General features: G+C 47.4%; 1 protein-coding gene across 1 annotated transcript in view; it reads left to right on the forward strand.

The window, feature by feature from the left end:
* The window catches only part of LOC115119522 (GRAM domain-containing protein 2A-like), an 86,456-nt gene that overhangs the window by 47,105 nt on the left and 22,321 nt on the right, over positions 1 to 17,030 (forward strand). The window contains exons 3-6 of the mRNA XM_065015942.1: positions 2,180 to 2,237; positions 9,287 to 9,359; positions 14,177 to 14,280; positions 15,929 to 16,027. Coding sequence (XP_064872014.1) covers positions 2,180 to 2,237; positions 9,287 to 9,359; positions 14,177 to 14,280; positions 15,929 to 16,027 — 334 coding nt within the window. The remainder of the gene's footprint in view (positions 1 to 2,179; positions 2,238 to 9,286; positions 9,360 to 14,176; positions 14,281 to 15,928; positions 16,028 to 17,030) is intronic.

Raw genomic sequence — 17,030 nt, forward strand, 5'->3', positions numbered from 1 at the left:
CTCCCCTGTCTCTCCTCTGTCCCTCCCCTGCCCCTCCCCTGTCTCTCCTCTGTCCCTCCCCTGCCCCTCCCCTGTCTCTCCTCTGTCCCTCCCCTGTCTCTCCCCTGCCCCTCCCCTGTCTCTCCCCTGCCCCTCCCCTGTCTCTCCTCTGTCCCTCCCCTGTCTCTCCCCCGCCCCTCCCCTGTCTCTCCCCTGCCCCTCCTCTGCCTCTCCCCTGTCTCTCCCCTGCCCCTCCCCTGTCTCTCCCCTGCCCCTCCTCTGTCTCTCCCCTGTCTCTCCCCTGCCCCTCCCCTGTCTCTCCCCTGCCCCTCCCCTGTCTCTCTCTCCCCTGCCCCTCCTCTGTCTCTCCCCCCTGTCTCTCCCCTGCCCCTCCCCTGTCGCTCCCCTGCCCCTCCCCTGTCTCTCCCCTGCCCCTCCCCTGTCTCTCCTCTGTCCCTCCCCTGTCTCTCCCCTGCCCCTCCCCTGTCTCTCCCCTGCCCCTCCTCTGTCCCTCCCCTGTCTCTCCCCCGCCCCTCCCCTGTCTCTCCCCTGCCCCTCCTCTGCCTCTCCCCTGTCTCTCCCCTGCCTCTCCCCTGTCTCTCCCCTGCCCCTCCCCTGTCGCTCCCCTGCCCCTCCCCTGTCTCTCCCCTGCCCCTCCCCTGTCTCTCCTCTGTCCCTCCCCTGTCTCTCCCCCGCCCCTCCCCTGTCTCTCCCCCGCCCCTCCCCTGTCTCTCCCCCGCCCCTCCTCTGTCTCTCCCCTGCCCCTCCCCTGTCTCTCCCCTGCCCCTCCTCTGTCTCTCCCCTGTCTCTCCCCTGCCCCTCCCCTATCTCTCCCCTGCCCCTCCCCTGTCTCTCCCCTGCCCCTCCCCTGTCTTTCCCTGCCCCTCCTCTGTCCCTCCCCTGTCTCTCCCCCGCCCCTCCCCCTCTCCCCCGCCCCTCCCCTGTCTCTCCCCCCGCCCCTCCTCTGTCTCTCCCCTGCCCCTCCCCTGTCTCTCCCCTGCCCCTCCCCTGTCTCTCCCCTGCCCCTCCTCTGTCTCTCCCCTGTCTCTCCCCTGCCCCTCCCCTGTCTCTCCCCTGCCCCTCCCCTGTCTCTCCCCCGCCCCTCCTCTGTCTCTCCCCTGCCCCTCCCCTGTCTCTCCCCTGCCCCTCCCTGTCTCTCCCCTGCCCCTCCTCTGTCTCCCCTGTCTCTCCCCTGCCCCTCCCCTGTCTCTCCCCTGCCCCTCCCCTGTCTCCCCCTGCCCCTCCTCTGTCTCTCCCCTGTCTCTCCCCTGCCCCTCCCCTGTCTCTCCCCTGTCTCTCCTCTGTCTCTCCCCTGTCCCTCCCCTGTCTCCCCTGCCCCTCCCCTGTCTCTCCCCTGCCCCTCCCCTGTCTCCCCCTGTCTCTCCTCTGTCCCTCCCCCGTCCCTCCCCTGTCTCTCCTCTGTCCCTCCCCTGTCTCTCCCCTGCCCCTCCCTGTCTCTCCCCCGCCCCTCCCCTGTCTCTCCCTGTCTCTCCCTGCCCCTCCTCTGTCTCTCCTCTGTCTCTCCCCTGCTCCCCCTGCCCCTCCTCTGTCTCTCCCCTGCCCCTCCCCTGCCTCTCCCCTGTCTCTCCCCTGTCTCCCTCTGTCTCTCCTCTGTCCCTCCCCTGTCTCTCCCCCCTCTCCTCTGTCCCTCCCCCCCTGTCTGTCCCTGTCTCTCCCCCCGCCCCTCCCCTGTCTCTCCCCTGCCCCTCCCCCGCCCCTCCCCTGTCTCTCCCCTGCCCCTCCCCCGCCCCTCCCCTGTCTCTCCCCCGCCCCTCCCCTGTCTCTCCCCTGCCCCTCCTCTGTCCCTCCCCTGTCTCTCCCCTGCCCCTCCTCTGTCCCTCCCCTGTCTCTCCCCCGCCCCTCCCCTGTCTCTCCCCCGCCCCTCCTCTGTCTCTCCCCTGCCCCTCCCCTGTCTCTCCCCTGCCCCTCCCCTGTCTCTCCCCTGCCCCTCCCCTGTCTCTCCCCCCTGTCTCTCCCCTGCCCCTCTGTCTCTCCCCTGCCTCTCCCCTGCCTCTCCCCTGTCTCTCCCCTGCCTCTCCCCTGTCTCTCCCCTGCCCCTCCCCTGCCTCTCCCCTGTCTCTTCCCTGCCCCTCCCCTGCCTCTCCCCTGCCCCTCCCCTGTCTCTCCCCTGCCCCTCCCCTGTCTCTCCCCTGCCCCTCCCCTGCCTCTCCCCTGTCTCTCCTCTGTTCCTCCTCTACAGGCTGCAACTGATTGATGACCTGACGTATGAAGATGTCAAGAAATGCTACAGGGGCTCGGTGAGTTGTTTTTACTGTGTCCAGATTCCACTGTTTTGTTATGGTGTTTCTACCCACTGGAATGTTGCTTCGGTTCCCTGGGAAACATGAAGTGATGATGTATGAATGTTACCTCGGTTCCCTGGGAAACATGAAGTGATGATGTATGAATGTTACCTCGGTTCCCTGGGAAACATGAAGTGATGATGTATGAATGTTATGTTGGTTCCCTGGGAAACATGAAGTGATGATGTATGAATGTTACGTCGGTTCCCTGGGAAACATGAAGTGATGATGTATGAATGTTACGTCGGTTCCCTGGGAAACATGAAGTGATGATGTATGAATGTTACGTCGGTTCCCTGGGAAACATGAAGTGATGATGCATGTCGGTTCCCTGGGAAACAGGAAGTGATGATGCATGAATGTTACCTCGTTTCCCTGGGAAACAGGAAGTGATGATGCATGAATGTTACCTCGGTTCCCTGGGAAACAGGAAGTGATGATGTATGAATGTTATGTTGGTTCCCTGGGAAACATGAAGTGATGATGTATGAATGTTGCTTCGGTTCCCTGGGAAACATGAAGTGATGATGTATGAATGTTATGTCGGTTCCCTGGGAAACATGAAGTGATGATGTATGAATGTTGCTTCGGTTCCCTGGGAAACAGGAAGTGATGATGTATGAATGTTATGTTGGTTCCCTGGGAAACATGAAGTGATGATGTATGAATGTTGCTTCGGTTCCCTGGGAAACATGAAGTGATGATGTATGAATGTTATGTCGGTTCCCTGGGAAACATGAAGTGATGATGTATGAATGTTGCTTCGGTTCCCTGGGAAACATGAAGTGATGATGTATGAACGTTACGTCGGTTCCCTGGGAAACATGAAGTGATGATGTATGAATGTTACGTCGGTTCCCTGGGAAACATGAAGTGATGATGTATGAATGTTACGTCGGTTCCCTGGGAAACATGAAGTGATGATGTATGAATGTTACGTCGGTTCCCTGGGAAACATGAAGTGATGATGCATGTCGGTTCCCTGGGAAACAGGAAGTGATGATGCATGAATGTTACCTCGTTTCCCTGGGAAACAGGAAGTGATGATGCATGAATGTTACCTCGGTTCCCTGGGAAACAGGAAGTGATGATGTATGAATGTTATGTCGGTTCCCTGGGAAACATGAAGTGATGATGCATGTCGGTTCCCTGGGAAACATGAAGTGATGATGTATGAATGTTACGTCGGTTCCCTGGGAAACATGAAGTGATGATGCATGTCGGTTCCCTGGGAAACAGGAAGTGATGATGTATGAATGTTATGTTGGTTCCCTGGGAAACATGAAGTGATGATGTATGAATGTTACGTCGGTTCCCTGGGAAACATGAAGTGATGATGTATGAATGTTACGTCGGTTCCCTGGGAAACATGAAGTGATGATGTATGAATGTTGCTTCGGTTCCCTGGGAAACATGAAGTGATGATGTATGAATGTTGCTTCGGTTCCCTGGGAAACATGAAGTGATGATGCATGTCGGTTCCCTGGGAAACAGGAAGTGATGATGCATGAATGTTACCTCGTTTCCCTGGGAAACAGGAAGTGATGATGCATGAATGTTACCTCGGTTCCCTGGGAAACAGGAAGTGATGATGTATGAATGTTGCTTCGGTTCCCTGGGAAACATGAAGTGATGATGTATGAATGTTATGTCGGTTCCCTGGGAAACATGAAGTGATGATGTATGAATGTTACGTCGGTTCCCTGGGAAACATGAAGTGATGATGTATGAATGTTACGTCGGTTCCCTGGGAAACATGAAGTGATGATGCATGTCGGTTCCCTGGGAAACAGGAAGTGATGATGCATGAATGTTACCTCGTTTCCCTGGGAAACAGGAAGTGATGATGCATGAATGTTACCTCGGTTCCCTGGGAAACAGGAAGTGATGATGCATGAATGTTATGTTGGTTCCCTGGGAAACATGAAGTGATGATGCATGTCGGTTCCCTGGGAAACATGAAGTGATGATGTATGAATGTTACCTCGGTTCCCTGGGAAACATGAAGTGATGATGCATGTCGGTTCCCTGGGAAACAGGAAGTGATGATGTATGAATGTTATGTTGGTTCCCTGGGAAACATGAAGTGATGATGTATGTCGGTTCCCTGGGAAACATGAAGTGATGATGTATGAATGTTACGTCGGTTCCCTGGGAAACATGAAGTGATGATGTATGAATGTTGCTTCGGTTCCCTGGGAAACATGAAGTGATGATGTATGAATGTTGCTTCGGTTCCCTGGGAAACATGAAGTGATGATGTATGAACGTTACGTCGGTTCCCTGGGAAACATGAAGTGATGATGTATGTCGGTTCCCTGGGAAACAGGAAGTGATGATGCATGAATGTTACCTCGTTTCCCTGGGAAACAGGAAGTGATGATGCATGATTGTTACCTCGGTTCCCTGGGAAACAGGAAGTGATGATGTATGAATGTTATGTTGGTTCCCTGGGAAACATGAAGTGATGATGCATGTCGGTTCCCTGGGAAACATGAAGTGATGATGTATGAATGTTACGTCGGTTCCCTGGGAAACATGAAGTGATGATGCATGTCGGTTCCCTGGGAAACAGGAAGTGATGATGTATGAATGTTACGTCGGTTCCCTGGGAAACATGAAGTGATGATGCATGTCGATTCCCTGGGAAACAGGAAGTGATGATGTATGAATGTTATGTTGGTTCCCTGGGAAACATGAAGTGATGATGTATGTCGGTTCCCTGGGAAACATGAAGTGATGATGTATGAATGTTACGTCGGTTCCCTGGGAAACATGAAGTGATGATGTATGAATGTTGCTTCGGTTCCCTGGGAAACATGAAGTGATGATGTATGAATGTTATGTCGGTTCCCTGGGAAACAGGAAGTGATGATGTATGAATGTTGCTTCGGTTCCCTGGGAAACATGAAGTGATGATGTATGAATATTACCTCGGTTCCCTGGGAAACATGAAGTGATGATGTATGTCGGTTCCCTGGGAAACATGAAGTGATGATGTATGAACGTTACGTCGGTTCCCTGGGAAACATGAAGTGATGATGTATGTCGGTTCCCTGGGAAACATGAAGTGATGATGTATGAATGTTACGTCGGTTCCCTGGGAAACATGAAGTGATGATGTATGTCGGTTCCCTGGGAAACATGAAGTGATGATGTATGTCGGTTCCCTGGGAAACATGAAGTGATGATGTATGAACGTTACGTCGGTTCCCTGGGAAACATGAAGTGATTATGTATGTCGGTTCCCTGGGAAACATGAAGTGATGATGTATGTCGGTTTCCTGGGAAACATGAAGTGATGATGTATGTCGGTTCCCTGGGAAACATGAAGTGATGATGTATGTCGGTTCCCTGGGAAACATGAAGTGATGATGTATGTCTGTTCCCTGGGAAACATGAAGTGATGATGTATGTCGGTTCCCTGGGAAACATGAAGTGATGATGTATGTCGGTTCCCTGGGAAACAGGAAGTGATGATGTATGAATGTTGCTTCGGTTCCCTGGGAAACATGAAGTGATGATGTATGAACGTTACGTCTGTTCCCTGGGAAACATGAAGTGATGATGTATGTCGGTTCCCTGGGAAACATGAAGTGATGATGTATGAACGTTACGTCGGTTCCCTGGGAAACATGAAGTGATGATGTATGTCGGTTCCCTGGGAAACATGAAGTGATGATGTATGAATGTTACGTCGGTTCCCTGGGAAACATGAAGTGATGATGTATGTCGGTTCCCTGGGAAACATGAAGTGATGATGTATGTCGGTTCCCTGGGAAACATGAAGTGATGATGTATGAACGTTACGTCGGTTCCCTGGGAAACATGAAGTGATGATGTATGTCGGTTCCCTGGGAAACATGAAGTGATGATGTATGTCGGTTCCCTGGGAAACATGAAGTGATGATGTATGTCGGTTCCCTGGGAAACATGAAGTGATGATGTATGTCGGTTCCCTGGGAAACATGAAGTGATGATGTATGTCGGTTCCCTGGGAAACATGAAGTGATGATGTATGTCGGTTCCCTGGGAAACAGGAAGTGATGATGTATGAATGTTGCTTCGGTTCCCTGGGAAACATGAAGTGATGATGTATGAACGTTACGTCTGTTCCCTGGGAAACATGAAGTGATGATGTATGTCGGTTCCCTGGGAAACATGAAGTGATGATGTATGTCGGTTCCCTGGGAAACAGGAAGTGATGATGCATGAATGTTACCTCGTTTCCCTGGGAAACAGGAAGTGATGATGTATGAATGTTATGTTGGTTCCCTGGGAAACATGAAGTGATTATGTACGTCGGTTCCCTGGGAAACATGAAGTGATGATGTATGAATGTTATGTTGGTTCCCTGGGAAACATGAAGTGATGAAACATGAAGTGGTACTTGAAATGTCACACTGAAATACTGTCTTTACACGGTTGAAGACACAACATGGTATTTTGTCATATCAATGGACTGAGTCCAAGCTATTTAACATGGCTACAGTAAATTCAGCAGCCCACAGAATATTGTATGCAGGTCATATAGGTATGAGTTTTAGGATGTTTATTATTATGTGAGGTTGTCTAGTCAAAGCTTCACCTACCGACACAGAGTCAACAGTAAGTGACAACTTGAGCTCTGAATGGATCACATCGTATGACTTATGATTTAAATAGCCTTCTACCAGACTTATACCCCCACACACACACACACACACACACAGGGCTATTTATCACATGGAAATCACCCACAGACGTTCCCAGAAAAGGAGCTACTGTCTCTGTCTAGCCTCCATTATAACAAGTTTATCATTTTAAAAGGCTAACTGATCATTAGAAAAACCTTTTCAATTATGTTAGCACAGCTGACAACTGTTGTCCTGATTAAAGAAGTTATACAACTGGCTTTCTTTAGACTTGTTGAGTATCTGGAGCATCAGCATTTGCGGGTTTGATTACAGGCTCAAAATGGCCAGAAACAAAGAACTTTCTTCTAGTGTCTAGCCACAGAGTTTCTTAACCCAGAGGCGCATCATCGCAAGACTTCCTGAAACGCTTGCGAAACAGACCAAGCAGACCAGGCCAGAGTTTGGTGTTTGAGGAATCAATGAGAGAAGTGAAACATGATTCTTTGGTTGTTAATTCGATCGAAATCTAAAGGCCCAACGTAGATCCGAACCAAAATGTCTGAAGTGGAACATGTTATTACTACAACCTCATGAAAGTGACAACCTGATATGATTTCATTTTTTGTCAAAAACAACGTTATATTGAAAGAGTGCCTTTGATTTGACAGCCTTCACATGCACAGTTCGGCACGAGACGACTGTTAGCCCTGATGATGTGTTTCTACTCATGAGCTTAGCTAGCCAACGTCGCCATGACATCGCCGACAAGTGTGATCTGGAATTTCTATTGGAGAAGCAGTTTTGGCCAATCTTCATTTCATACTGTACTGTCTTTGGTCGAGCCTCAATTATAACCCAGGCTGAGACACAGAGGGGAAGGGATTGTCTGTCACACCACTACAGAGGACAGAGAAGGGAAGGGAGCACTGTTAGATGTTACACAGGAAGAGATCAGGACACAACACAGTGTGACACAGGAAGTGTGTCTGAGTTAGAACACTACACAGTGTGACACAGGAAGTGTGTCTGAGTTAGAACACTACACAGTGTGACACAGGAAGTGTGTCTGAGTTAGAACACTACACAGTGTGACACAGGAAGTGTGTCTGAGTTAGAACACTACACAGTGTGACACAGGAAGTGTGTCTGATTTGGAACACAACACAGTGTGACAGGATTCTGTTTGGGAGAAGTAAAACAGTGAGTGAACATTTTCTGAAAGGAACCTCACCCACCTCTCCTGTCTCACCCTATCTCCCCCTTGTCTCCCCCATCTTACCCCTGTCTCCCCCTTGTCTCCTCCATCTTATTCCTGTCTTCCCCCTGTCTCTTCCATCTTATTCCTGTCTCCCCCCTGTCCCTGTCTCCTCCATCTTATTCCTGTCTCCCCCCTGTCTCCTCCATCTTATTCCTGTCTCCCCCTGTCTCCTCCATCTTATTCCTGTCTCCCCCTGTCTCCTCCATCTTATTCCTGTCTCCCCATCTTATTCCTGTCTCCTCCATCTTATTCCTGTCTCCCCCTGTCTCCTCCATCTTATTCCTGTCTCCCCCTGTCTCCTCCATCTTATTCCTGTCTCCCCCTGTCTCACTCCTGTCTGCTCCTGTCTCACTCCTGTCTCCTCCATCTTATTCCTGTCTCCCCTTATCTCCCCCATCTTATTCCTGTCTCACCCTTGTCTCCTCCATCTTATTCCTGTCTCCCCCATCTTATTCCTGTCTCACCCTTGTCTCCTCCATCTTATTCCTGTCTCACCCTTGTCTCCTCCATCTTATTCCTGTCTCCCCCTGTCTCCTCCATCTTATTCCTGTCTCCCCCCTGTCTCCTCCATCTTATTCCTGTCTCCTCCCTCTTATTCCTGTCTCCCCCTGTCTCACCCTTGTCTCCTCCATCTTATTCCTGTCTCACCCCTGTCTCCATCTTATTCCTGTCTCTCCCCTGTCTCCTCCATCTTATTCCTGTCTCCCCCCTGTCTCACCCCTGTCTCCTTCATCTTATTCCTGTCTCCCCTGTCTCACCCCGTCTTCTCCATCGTACCCGTCTCCCCCTTGTCTCACCCTCTCTCACCCCTGTCTCCTCCATCGTACCGCTGTCTCCCCCTTGTCTCACCCCCGTCTCCTCCATCGTACCCCTGTCTCCCCCTGTCTCCTCCATCTTACCCCTGTCTCCCCCTCTCTCACCCCTGTCTCCTCCATCTTATTCCTGTCTCCCCCTGTCCCCCCGTCTTACCCCTGTCTCCCCCTCTCTCACCCCCGTCTCCTCCATCGTACCCTGTCCCCCCGTCTTACCCCTGTCTCCCCCTCTCTCACCCCTGTCTCCCCCTCTCTCACCCCCCGTCTCCTATATCGTACCCCTGTCCCCCCGTCTTACCCCTGTCTCCCCCCTAACAGACCGTCAGCAAGTACAACTCCCAGTACCACAAGCTGTTCCAGAGCGTCCCCAAGGAGGAGATCCTTATGAAAGGTAGGTCAAATCATATTTATTTGTCACATACACATGGTTAGCAGATGTTAATGCGAGTGTAGCGAAATGCTTGTGCTTCTAGTTCCGACAATGCAGTAATAACCAACAACTAATCTAGCTAACAATTCCAAAACTACTACCTTATAGACACAAGTGTAAGGGGATAAAGAATATGTACATAAAGATATATGAATGAGTGATGGTACAGAGCGGCATAGGCAAGATACAGTAGATGGTATCGAGTACAGTATATACATATGAGATGAGTATGTAAACAAAGTGGCACAGTTAAAGTGGCTAGTGATACATGTATTACATAAAGATGCAGTAGATGATATAGAGTACAGTATATACGTATACATATGAGATGAATGATGTAGGGTATGTAAACATTATATTAGGTAGCATTGTTTAAAGTGGCTAGTGATACATGTATTACATAAAGATGCAGTAGATGATATAGAGTACAGTATATACATATACATATGAGATGAATGATGTAGGGTATGTAAACATTATATTAGGTAGCATTGTTTAAAGTGGCTAGTGATACATGTATTACATAAAGATGCAGTAGATGATATAGAGTACAGTATATACGTATACATATGAGATGAATGATGTAGGGTATGTAAACATTATATTAGGTAGCATTGTTTAAAGGTCAGGGAGACCATCTATTCCTCCGACACTGATCCAATAGCACTGTATGTCTATGATGCAACAAGCTCTCACAGTCTCATGTCAGAATTAGACGTTCATCCGTGTTTTCTCAAACGTCAAATTTTGAAGGTGTTCCAAACATCACATTTTCGAAATGTCTTGTTACTGTACATGTCTGTATCGTTCAAGGTTAGGTTTAGGCATTCATTTTGAATTCTTAAGGTTAGGCATTAACTCAGAATATTTAAGGTAAGGGTTAAGGTTTGGGATAGGCTTTAAACAAAAATAAAAAAACAACTTTCTATAGTTTGCTTTGAACATGTAACATTTGGAATGAGAGGCAGATGCTTTTGCCTATCCACCATCCCCGTACAAAAAACCCTAGCAAAACCAAAGCCTACTTAAAGGTAACTGGGCTCACTGCTGCCCCTAGTGGCCGGTTTCCACATCATCTCCTGACGGACGTTGAATACTGACTTGTATCACAGGTGATCTGGCTGCCCGTGGTCTAGTGGTAACACACCCGGTTTAGAAAGGTCACCCCTCTTCCCACCACCGACGACTGGGGGTTCAATTCCCAGCTCCAACCCTTCACTCTGTTTCTCCCACCTATCTGTATCACCTCTGTTATGTCATAACTATTTCAAAATAACCCCAAAATATATTAGAAAAAAGTTATGCATGTGATTTGTTCATTAAATTTTTACCAAAATAATGTAATCTTAAGTTTAACAAAAAGAGAGACTGATTTTTGAATTTTACCCCTTTTTCTCCCCAATTTCGTGGTATCCAGTTGTTTAGTAGTTACTATCTTGTCTCATCGCTACAACTCCCGTACGGGCTCGGGAGAGACGAAGGTTGAAAGTCATGCGTCCTCCGATACACAACCCAACCAAGCCGCACTGCTTCTTAACACAACCCGGAAGCCAGACAGACGCACCAATGTGTCGGAGGAAACACTGTGCACCTGGCAACCTTGGTTAGCGCGCACTGCGCCCGGCCCGCCACAGGAGTCGCTGGTGCGCGATGAGACAAGGAAATCCCTACCGGCCAAACCCTCCCTAACCCGGACAACTGTGCATCGCCCCACGGACCTCCCGGGTCGCGGCCGGTTACGACAGAGCCTGGGCGCGAACCCAGAGTCTCTGGTGGCACAGCTGGCGCTGCAGTACAGTGCCCCCAACCACTGCGCCACCCGGGAGGCACTAGTTCTTTGGTTTTAATCTCCTTGCATTTCCTATCTTGCCACGTGACTCTGTTTTTAGAGGATTGTGGGTAACTTCATGATTCTTTCACACAATATTGTATACATGTCTGAAGAAAGAAGAGTATATTTCTATATTAGGATTAGGCAGCGTGTCGTGCCATGAGGTGTAATGGATCGTGATAAACAGATATCAAAACGAATTGAAGTTCAATGAGCACAGCACCCATTCCCACATGTATGATTGTCAGTGGAAAGTGCAAAGTCTTCATTTCCTGCAGGTCAACATCCTGTTACCGCTGGTACTTTAAACACTGTGCTTGACAATGCCTTCCAAAACGGTATAGAACGACAAATGATCAAATACATAACACTGTTAACATTAAGACACCAGACAAAGGTATCTAATTCTGCATTAGACTGGATTCAAAATCATCATCATAAGGATGTTTAGAAGCTTTAGAGAGAGGAAACAACACCAAAAGAGAAGGTATATAATTCTGCACTAGACAGGACTAAAAAAAGAAAAAATAGTGTTTTCAACCTTTTCTGCTAATGTTCCCAGTCCACTTGATTAAGTGGTGTTACGTATTTCCAAACATCTCAGGAGGATGTGTTTCAATAATAAGTTAAGGTTTTCGTCTCCTTCAAGTTGGTGGCAGCTCAGTTGCCATTCGTTTTGGGTGTTACAAAGCACTTCATTTTAACAGTGTACTGTCTATGAGCCAATATCCATACTAGCACACTACTGAACTTAGAATGCTTCATACTAATTGGTGGACCATCTGGCTTGGATGTGAATGTGTGCAGCACATTTGTGAAGTGTGAAGAAAACAGTCCAAGTCGAAACATTTTGAAATAGGGGTGTTAATCTGCACTTAGTTTGAATAGAGAGTTTGCTCCACTCCAATGTGCAGAGGTTGATTGTACAGTACACTAAGCTAGGTCCTGTATAGCTACAATACAATGATTGAGATGTATTCATATTTAATTCCTACTTTTATGGACATTAAAACACACGCCAAACTTGCTAGTCACTAAAACGCATTTAAAAAGGTAGGCTACACATCAATTTGGACATGTGATTTGAGCCTGACTCAATCAATTCCCCCCCCCCTTTTTTTTCCAAATCACTTTCAGGAGTCTGTTGGGAGCAGGAGGCATCACAGCTTTCAGGCTTCAGTGTTCAGGCTTCACAAATCTCAGGCTTCAGCATAGGCTTGGGCGAAATACCATTTATACCGCATACCAGGGTATTTCGAAATGCACTATATACTCTATATATTAGGCTATTTCAGCCACACCCGTTGCTGACAGGTGTATAAAATCGAGCACACAGCCATGCAATCTCCATAGACAAACCTTGGCAGTAGAAGGGCCCGTACTGAAGAGCTCAGTGACTTTCAACATAGCACAATCATAGGATGCCACCTTTCCAACAAGTCAGGTCGTGAAATTTCTGCCCTGCTAGAGCTGCCCTGGTCAACTGTAAGTGCTGTTATTGTGAAGTGGAAACGTCTAGGAACAACAACGGCTCAGTCGTGAAGTGGTAGGCCACACAAGCTCACAGAACGGCACCGCCGAGTGCTGAAGCGCGTAGCGCGTACAATCATCTGTCCTTTGTTGCAACACTCACTACCAAGTTCCAAACTTCCTCTGTAAGCAACATCAGCACAATAACTGTGAGTCGGGAGCTTCATGAAATGGGTTTCCGTGGCGGAGCAGCCGCACACAAGTCTAAGATCACCATCACCATGTGCAAGTGTCAGCTGGAGGGGTGTAAAGCAGTGGAAACGCATTGTCTGAAGTGATGAATCACCTCCATCTCCCTCCATCTTCCTTCATCCCTCTTTAATTCTCTCTTTCTCTTTATTTACCCCCCTCTCTACCCCCCCACCTCTCTCTCTCTCTCTCTCTCCATCCCTCCCTCTCACTCTCCACCTGCAACCCTGTACCAGCCTGCTGCATTTAGCTAGAAATTAGTCTCATTATGACACAGATAATCTTTTTGCCATTTTAGGCTGTTTTTGTTTTGGTTATGACTCATAACTCATGTCTTGTGACGTTGGTTTATCATCTGTGGTAGAATAGAATTGAGTTTATTTGTTTTTTGGTCATTTTATAATTTGTTGTTTGGGTGTCTAAAGATCTATTTGTTAGTATGTGTATGCCCTGAAGAAAATATTTTAGGGATTATGAAAATGACATACTGATATTGTAAATTGAGTTATGTTTCTATATTAATGGAAATCACCACCAATCAACAGTGTTCATATCCCTTTCCTTCAGTGTGTAGGTTTGAAGCCAACTCGTATACAGTGAGTGTACAAAACATTAGGAACACCTTCCTAGTATTGTTGCAACCCCTTTTGCCCTCAGAACAGCCTCAATTCGTCGGGGCTCAACAAGGTGTCGAAGGCGTTCCACAGGGCTGCTGGAACATGTCGACTCCAATGTTTCCCACAGCTGTGTCAAGTTGGCTGGATGTCCTTTGGGTGGTGGACCATTCTTGTTACACAGGGAAACTGTTGAGCGTGAAAAACCCAGTAACGTTGCAGTTCTTGACACACTCAAACCGATGTGCCTGGGACCTACTACCATACCCTGTTCAAAGGCACATAAATATGTTGTATTGCCCTTTCGCCTTCTGAATGGCACACATACACTATCCATGTCTCAATTGTCTCAAAGTTTTAAAATCCATCGTTATCTTGTCTCCTCCCCATTAATCTAAACTGATTGAAGTGGATTTAACAGGTGACATCAATAAGGGATAATAGCTTTCACCTGGTCAGTCTATGTCATGTGAATCCACTCAGCCATGTGTTGTATTCCCGAGGCTAGTCTCCAGCTCTGTATATCCTCCCTCTGGTGTGTTGAAATAGATCAGTATTATAATGCATCTCTTATGGTATTCCCAATCTTATGGTGTCTTTTTCCCCATTCCCAGTGTATTCCTGCGCTCTCCTCCGAGACATCCTACTTCAGGGCCGCCTCTACATCTCCCGCAACTGGCTGTGTTTCTATGCCAACCTCTTTGGGAAGGACATCAAGGTGAGTGGTGATGTTCCAGTGGGAATTGCAACTGCCCTCAGCCTTGACACAAAATGGCTGCTTTCTTCTCACAATGAAAAGAGGGAGTAGACTTATCATCGAGTACAACACTGTCGGTATGATCATTTCAGTTGATAAACAGGTTCTCTTTCTGGACTTGATCTCCATGTTTTCCATTGACTCATTCCAAGATAAATGGATGTCTGTCTCTCTGTTCAATTGCTGAATGTTTCTCTCTTTGAATAGAGAATCAAGATGTCTGATGGAGCCTCGGCACTTAACAACCTGAACACAAAAGACATTCAAATGAATCTCACTGCATTCAGGTTTTCTCTTTATTGTATAGTACACTCTTAGAATGAAAGGTGCGATCTAGAACCTAAAAGGGTTCACCTAAGGGAACAGCCCTATAACCCTTTTAATGTCAAGTTGAGCTGGGAATGTTGTTTTACAAGGGAAATGTCCAACGTGAAATGTGCCGTGTGTTTGATGCAGGTATTCAAATACAGGACAATAAAGTGACGTGGTAGCCAGGTTATTCATTGAACAGCAAACTGTTTTACGAGATTTTGACTTCATTTACAGTTAGAGAAATTCAGTTGAGATCCAATTTCCTTATTTACAAATCATTACTTTCATGATACCTGGGAATACACCATAAAAGGGAGGAGCGAAGTGAAATTAAGGTCTGAATAATATAATCGTTGGTCACATACACAGGCAAGTGTTAAAAAGTTTTCAAGAGGAAAGGATATTTGGAACCAATTGACTTATTTCAAATGTGCATCCAGATCAAATATGCTATGCTTTTCAATGACATAATATTGGTGTTGTGTTGCTATGAATAACATAATTATATTGAATTGATAACTACCTTACATAAGTATGGTTACTCTATTCTCATGGTCTTCCTGACCAATGTTCTTCCTGACCAATGGTCTTCCTGACCAATGGTCTTCCTGAACAATGGTCTTCCTGAACAATCGTCTTCCTGACCAATAACCAGCCAGTCAATTGAAGTGTCTGAAGAGAAAGCACATGCAGTGTCAACTGACCCTGAAACCCCAGCTAGTTATCACTCACCGTGTGTGTACACCCCGGCTTGACTAAACCTTTATTTGTTCCTTTTTTCACTCTTGTTTGTTTTGAGCCGTTCTGCTCCCTCTATCTTTACATGGGAACAGAGTCTCAGGGTTCTGGGCTTTAGCAGAAATGTGACATGGCTAACGTGTCCTGTGCCTACGCCAGGCTAATGTTAACGTTACTGCTAACGTGTCAATGTCAATGTGTAACTAACAATGTTACTGTGTCTCAATGTGTAACTAGCAATGTTACTGTGTCTCAATGTGTAACTAGCAATGTTACTGTGTCTCAATGTGTAACTAACAATGTTACTGTGTCTCAATGTGTAACTAACAATGTTACTGTGTCTCAATGTGTAACTAACAATGTTACTGTGTCTCAATGTGTAACTAACAATGTTACTGTGTCTCAATGTGTAACTAGCAATGTTACTGTGTCTCAATGTGTCACTAACAATGTTACTGTGTCTCAATGTGTAACTAACAATGTTACTGCGTCTCACTAAGGGAAGGAAGGGATTCTATGAGCTGCAGCTGGTGACCATGTTGCTGCATTTCCTTTACAGGTGGCCATTCCAGTGGTGTCATTACGGCTGGTGAAGAAGCACAGGACGGCAGGCCTGGTTCCCAACGGGTTGGCCATCACCGTGGACACCAGCCAGAAGGTACGCTACAGTACACAACAGTGTAGTACAAAGCAGTACAATGCAATAAGGCTATACCACTCACAGACAGTTAATACAACATACAGCTAGCATACAGATAGCAGACAGCTAGCATACTGTAGGTGCTTATCTGCAGACACCAAAGTGGTAGGGAGGTTGTTTCAGGGCCAGTCCTGTTTGACTTGAACTTATCTTAGTCTTGCCAAACAAGGGAAAGCAAAGATGTAGCATTGCAGAATGCAAACAGTCAGGCTGACAACCAGGCTACCAACAAGGTATTTAGGCTAACAACCAGGTAGGCAGGATATCAACCAGATAGCCAAGCTAACAACCAGGAAGCTTAGGCTAACAACCAGGAAGCTTAGGCTAACAACCAGGAAGCTTAGGCTAACAACCAGATAGCCAAGCTAACAACCAGGAAACCATGCTAACAACCAGGAAACCATGCTAACAACCAGGAAACCATGCTAACAACCAGGAAGCGTAGGCTAACAACCAGGTAGGCAGGCTAACAAGGAAGCTAGACTAACAACCAGGTAGTCAGGCTAACAACCAGGTAGCCGGGCTAACAACAAGGCTAACAACCAGATCATCAGATAGTCAGCCTAATGAAGCTAACAGCCACACTCAACAACATGAAATAGCGTGTTTGAGAACACCTGAACCAAACAGAATGTAACCTAGTCAGCACACGTGGTAGCACACGCGGAGGGTTAATGTCAGTCACAACTTCAAATGAAGCAATCCTCCCGGAGGTCCAAAGGTAGAGGATCCACGCTGACTTTTTGACTTGTTCAGTCTGAGGAAAGTCTGCTAGCGCAGCCACACAGCTCACATACTGTATAGTTGGTGCTCAACAGACACTGCTTTGAGTTGAGAACATACGACATCAGGGTAAAGGTCAAATGTCAGATCCACGTTGACCTTCTAGTTCTTCAGAGGTGTTTGAGTAGTCTCCTTGTAAAGGAATGAACAAGGATCAGGCTGTTAGTGTTTAATTTGG

The sequence above is a fragment of the Oncorhynchus nerka genome, unplaced genomic scaffold, assembly GCF_034236695.1.
Source record: "Oncorhynchus nerka isolate Pitt River unplaced genomic scaffold, Oner_Uvic_2.0 unplaced_scaffold_1205, whole genome shotgun sequence".
NCBI lineage: Eukaryota > Metazoa > Chordata > Actinopteri > Salmoniformes > Salmonidae > Oncorhynchus > Oncorhynchus nerka.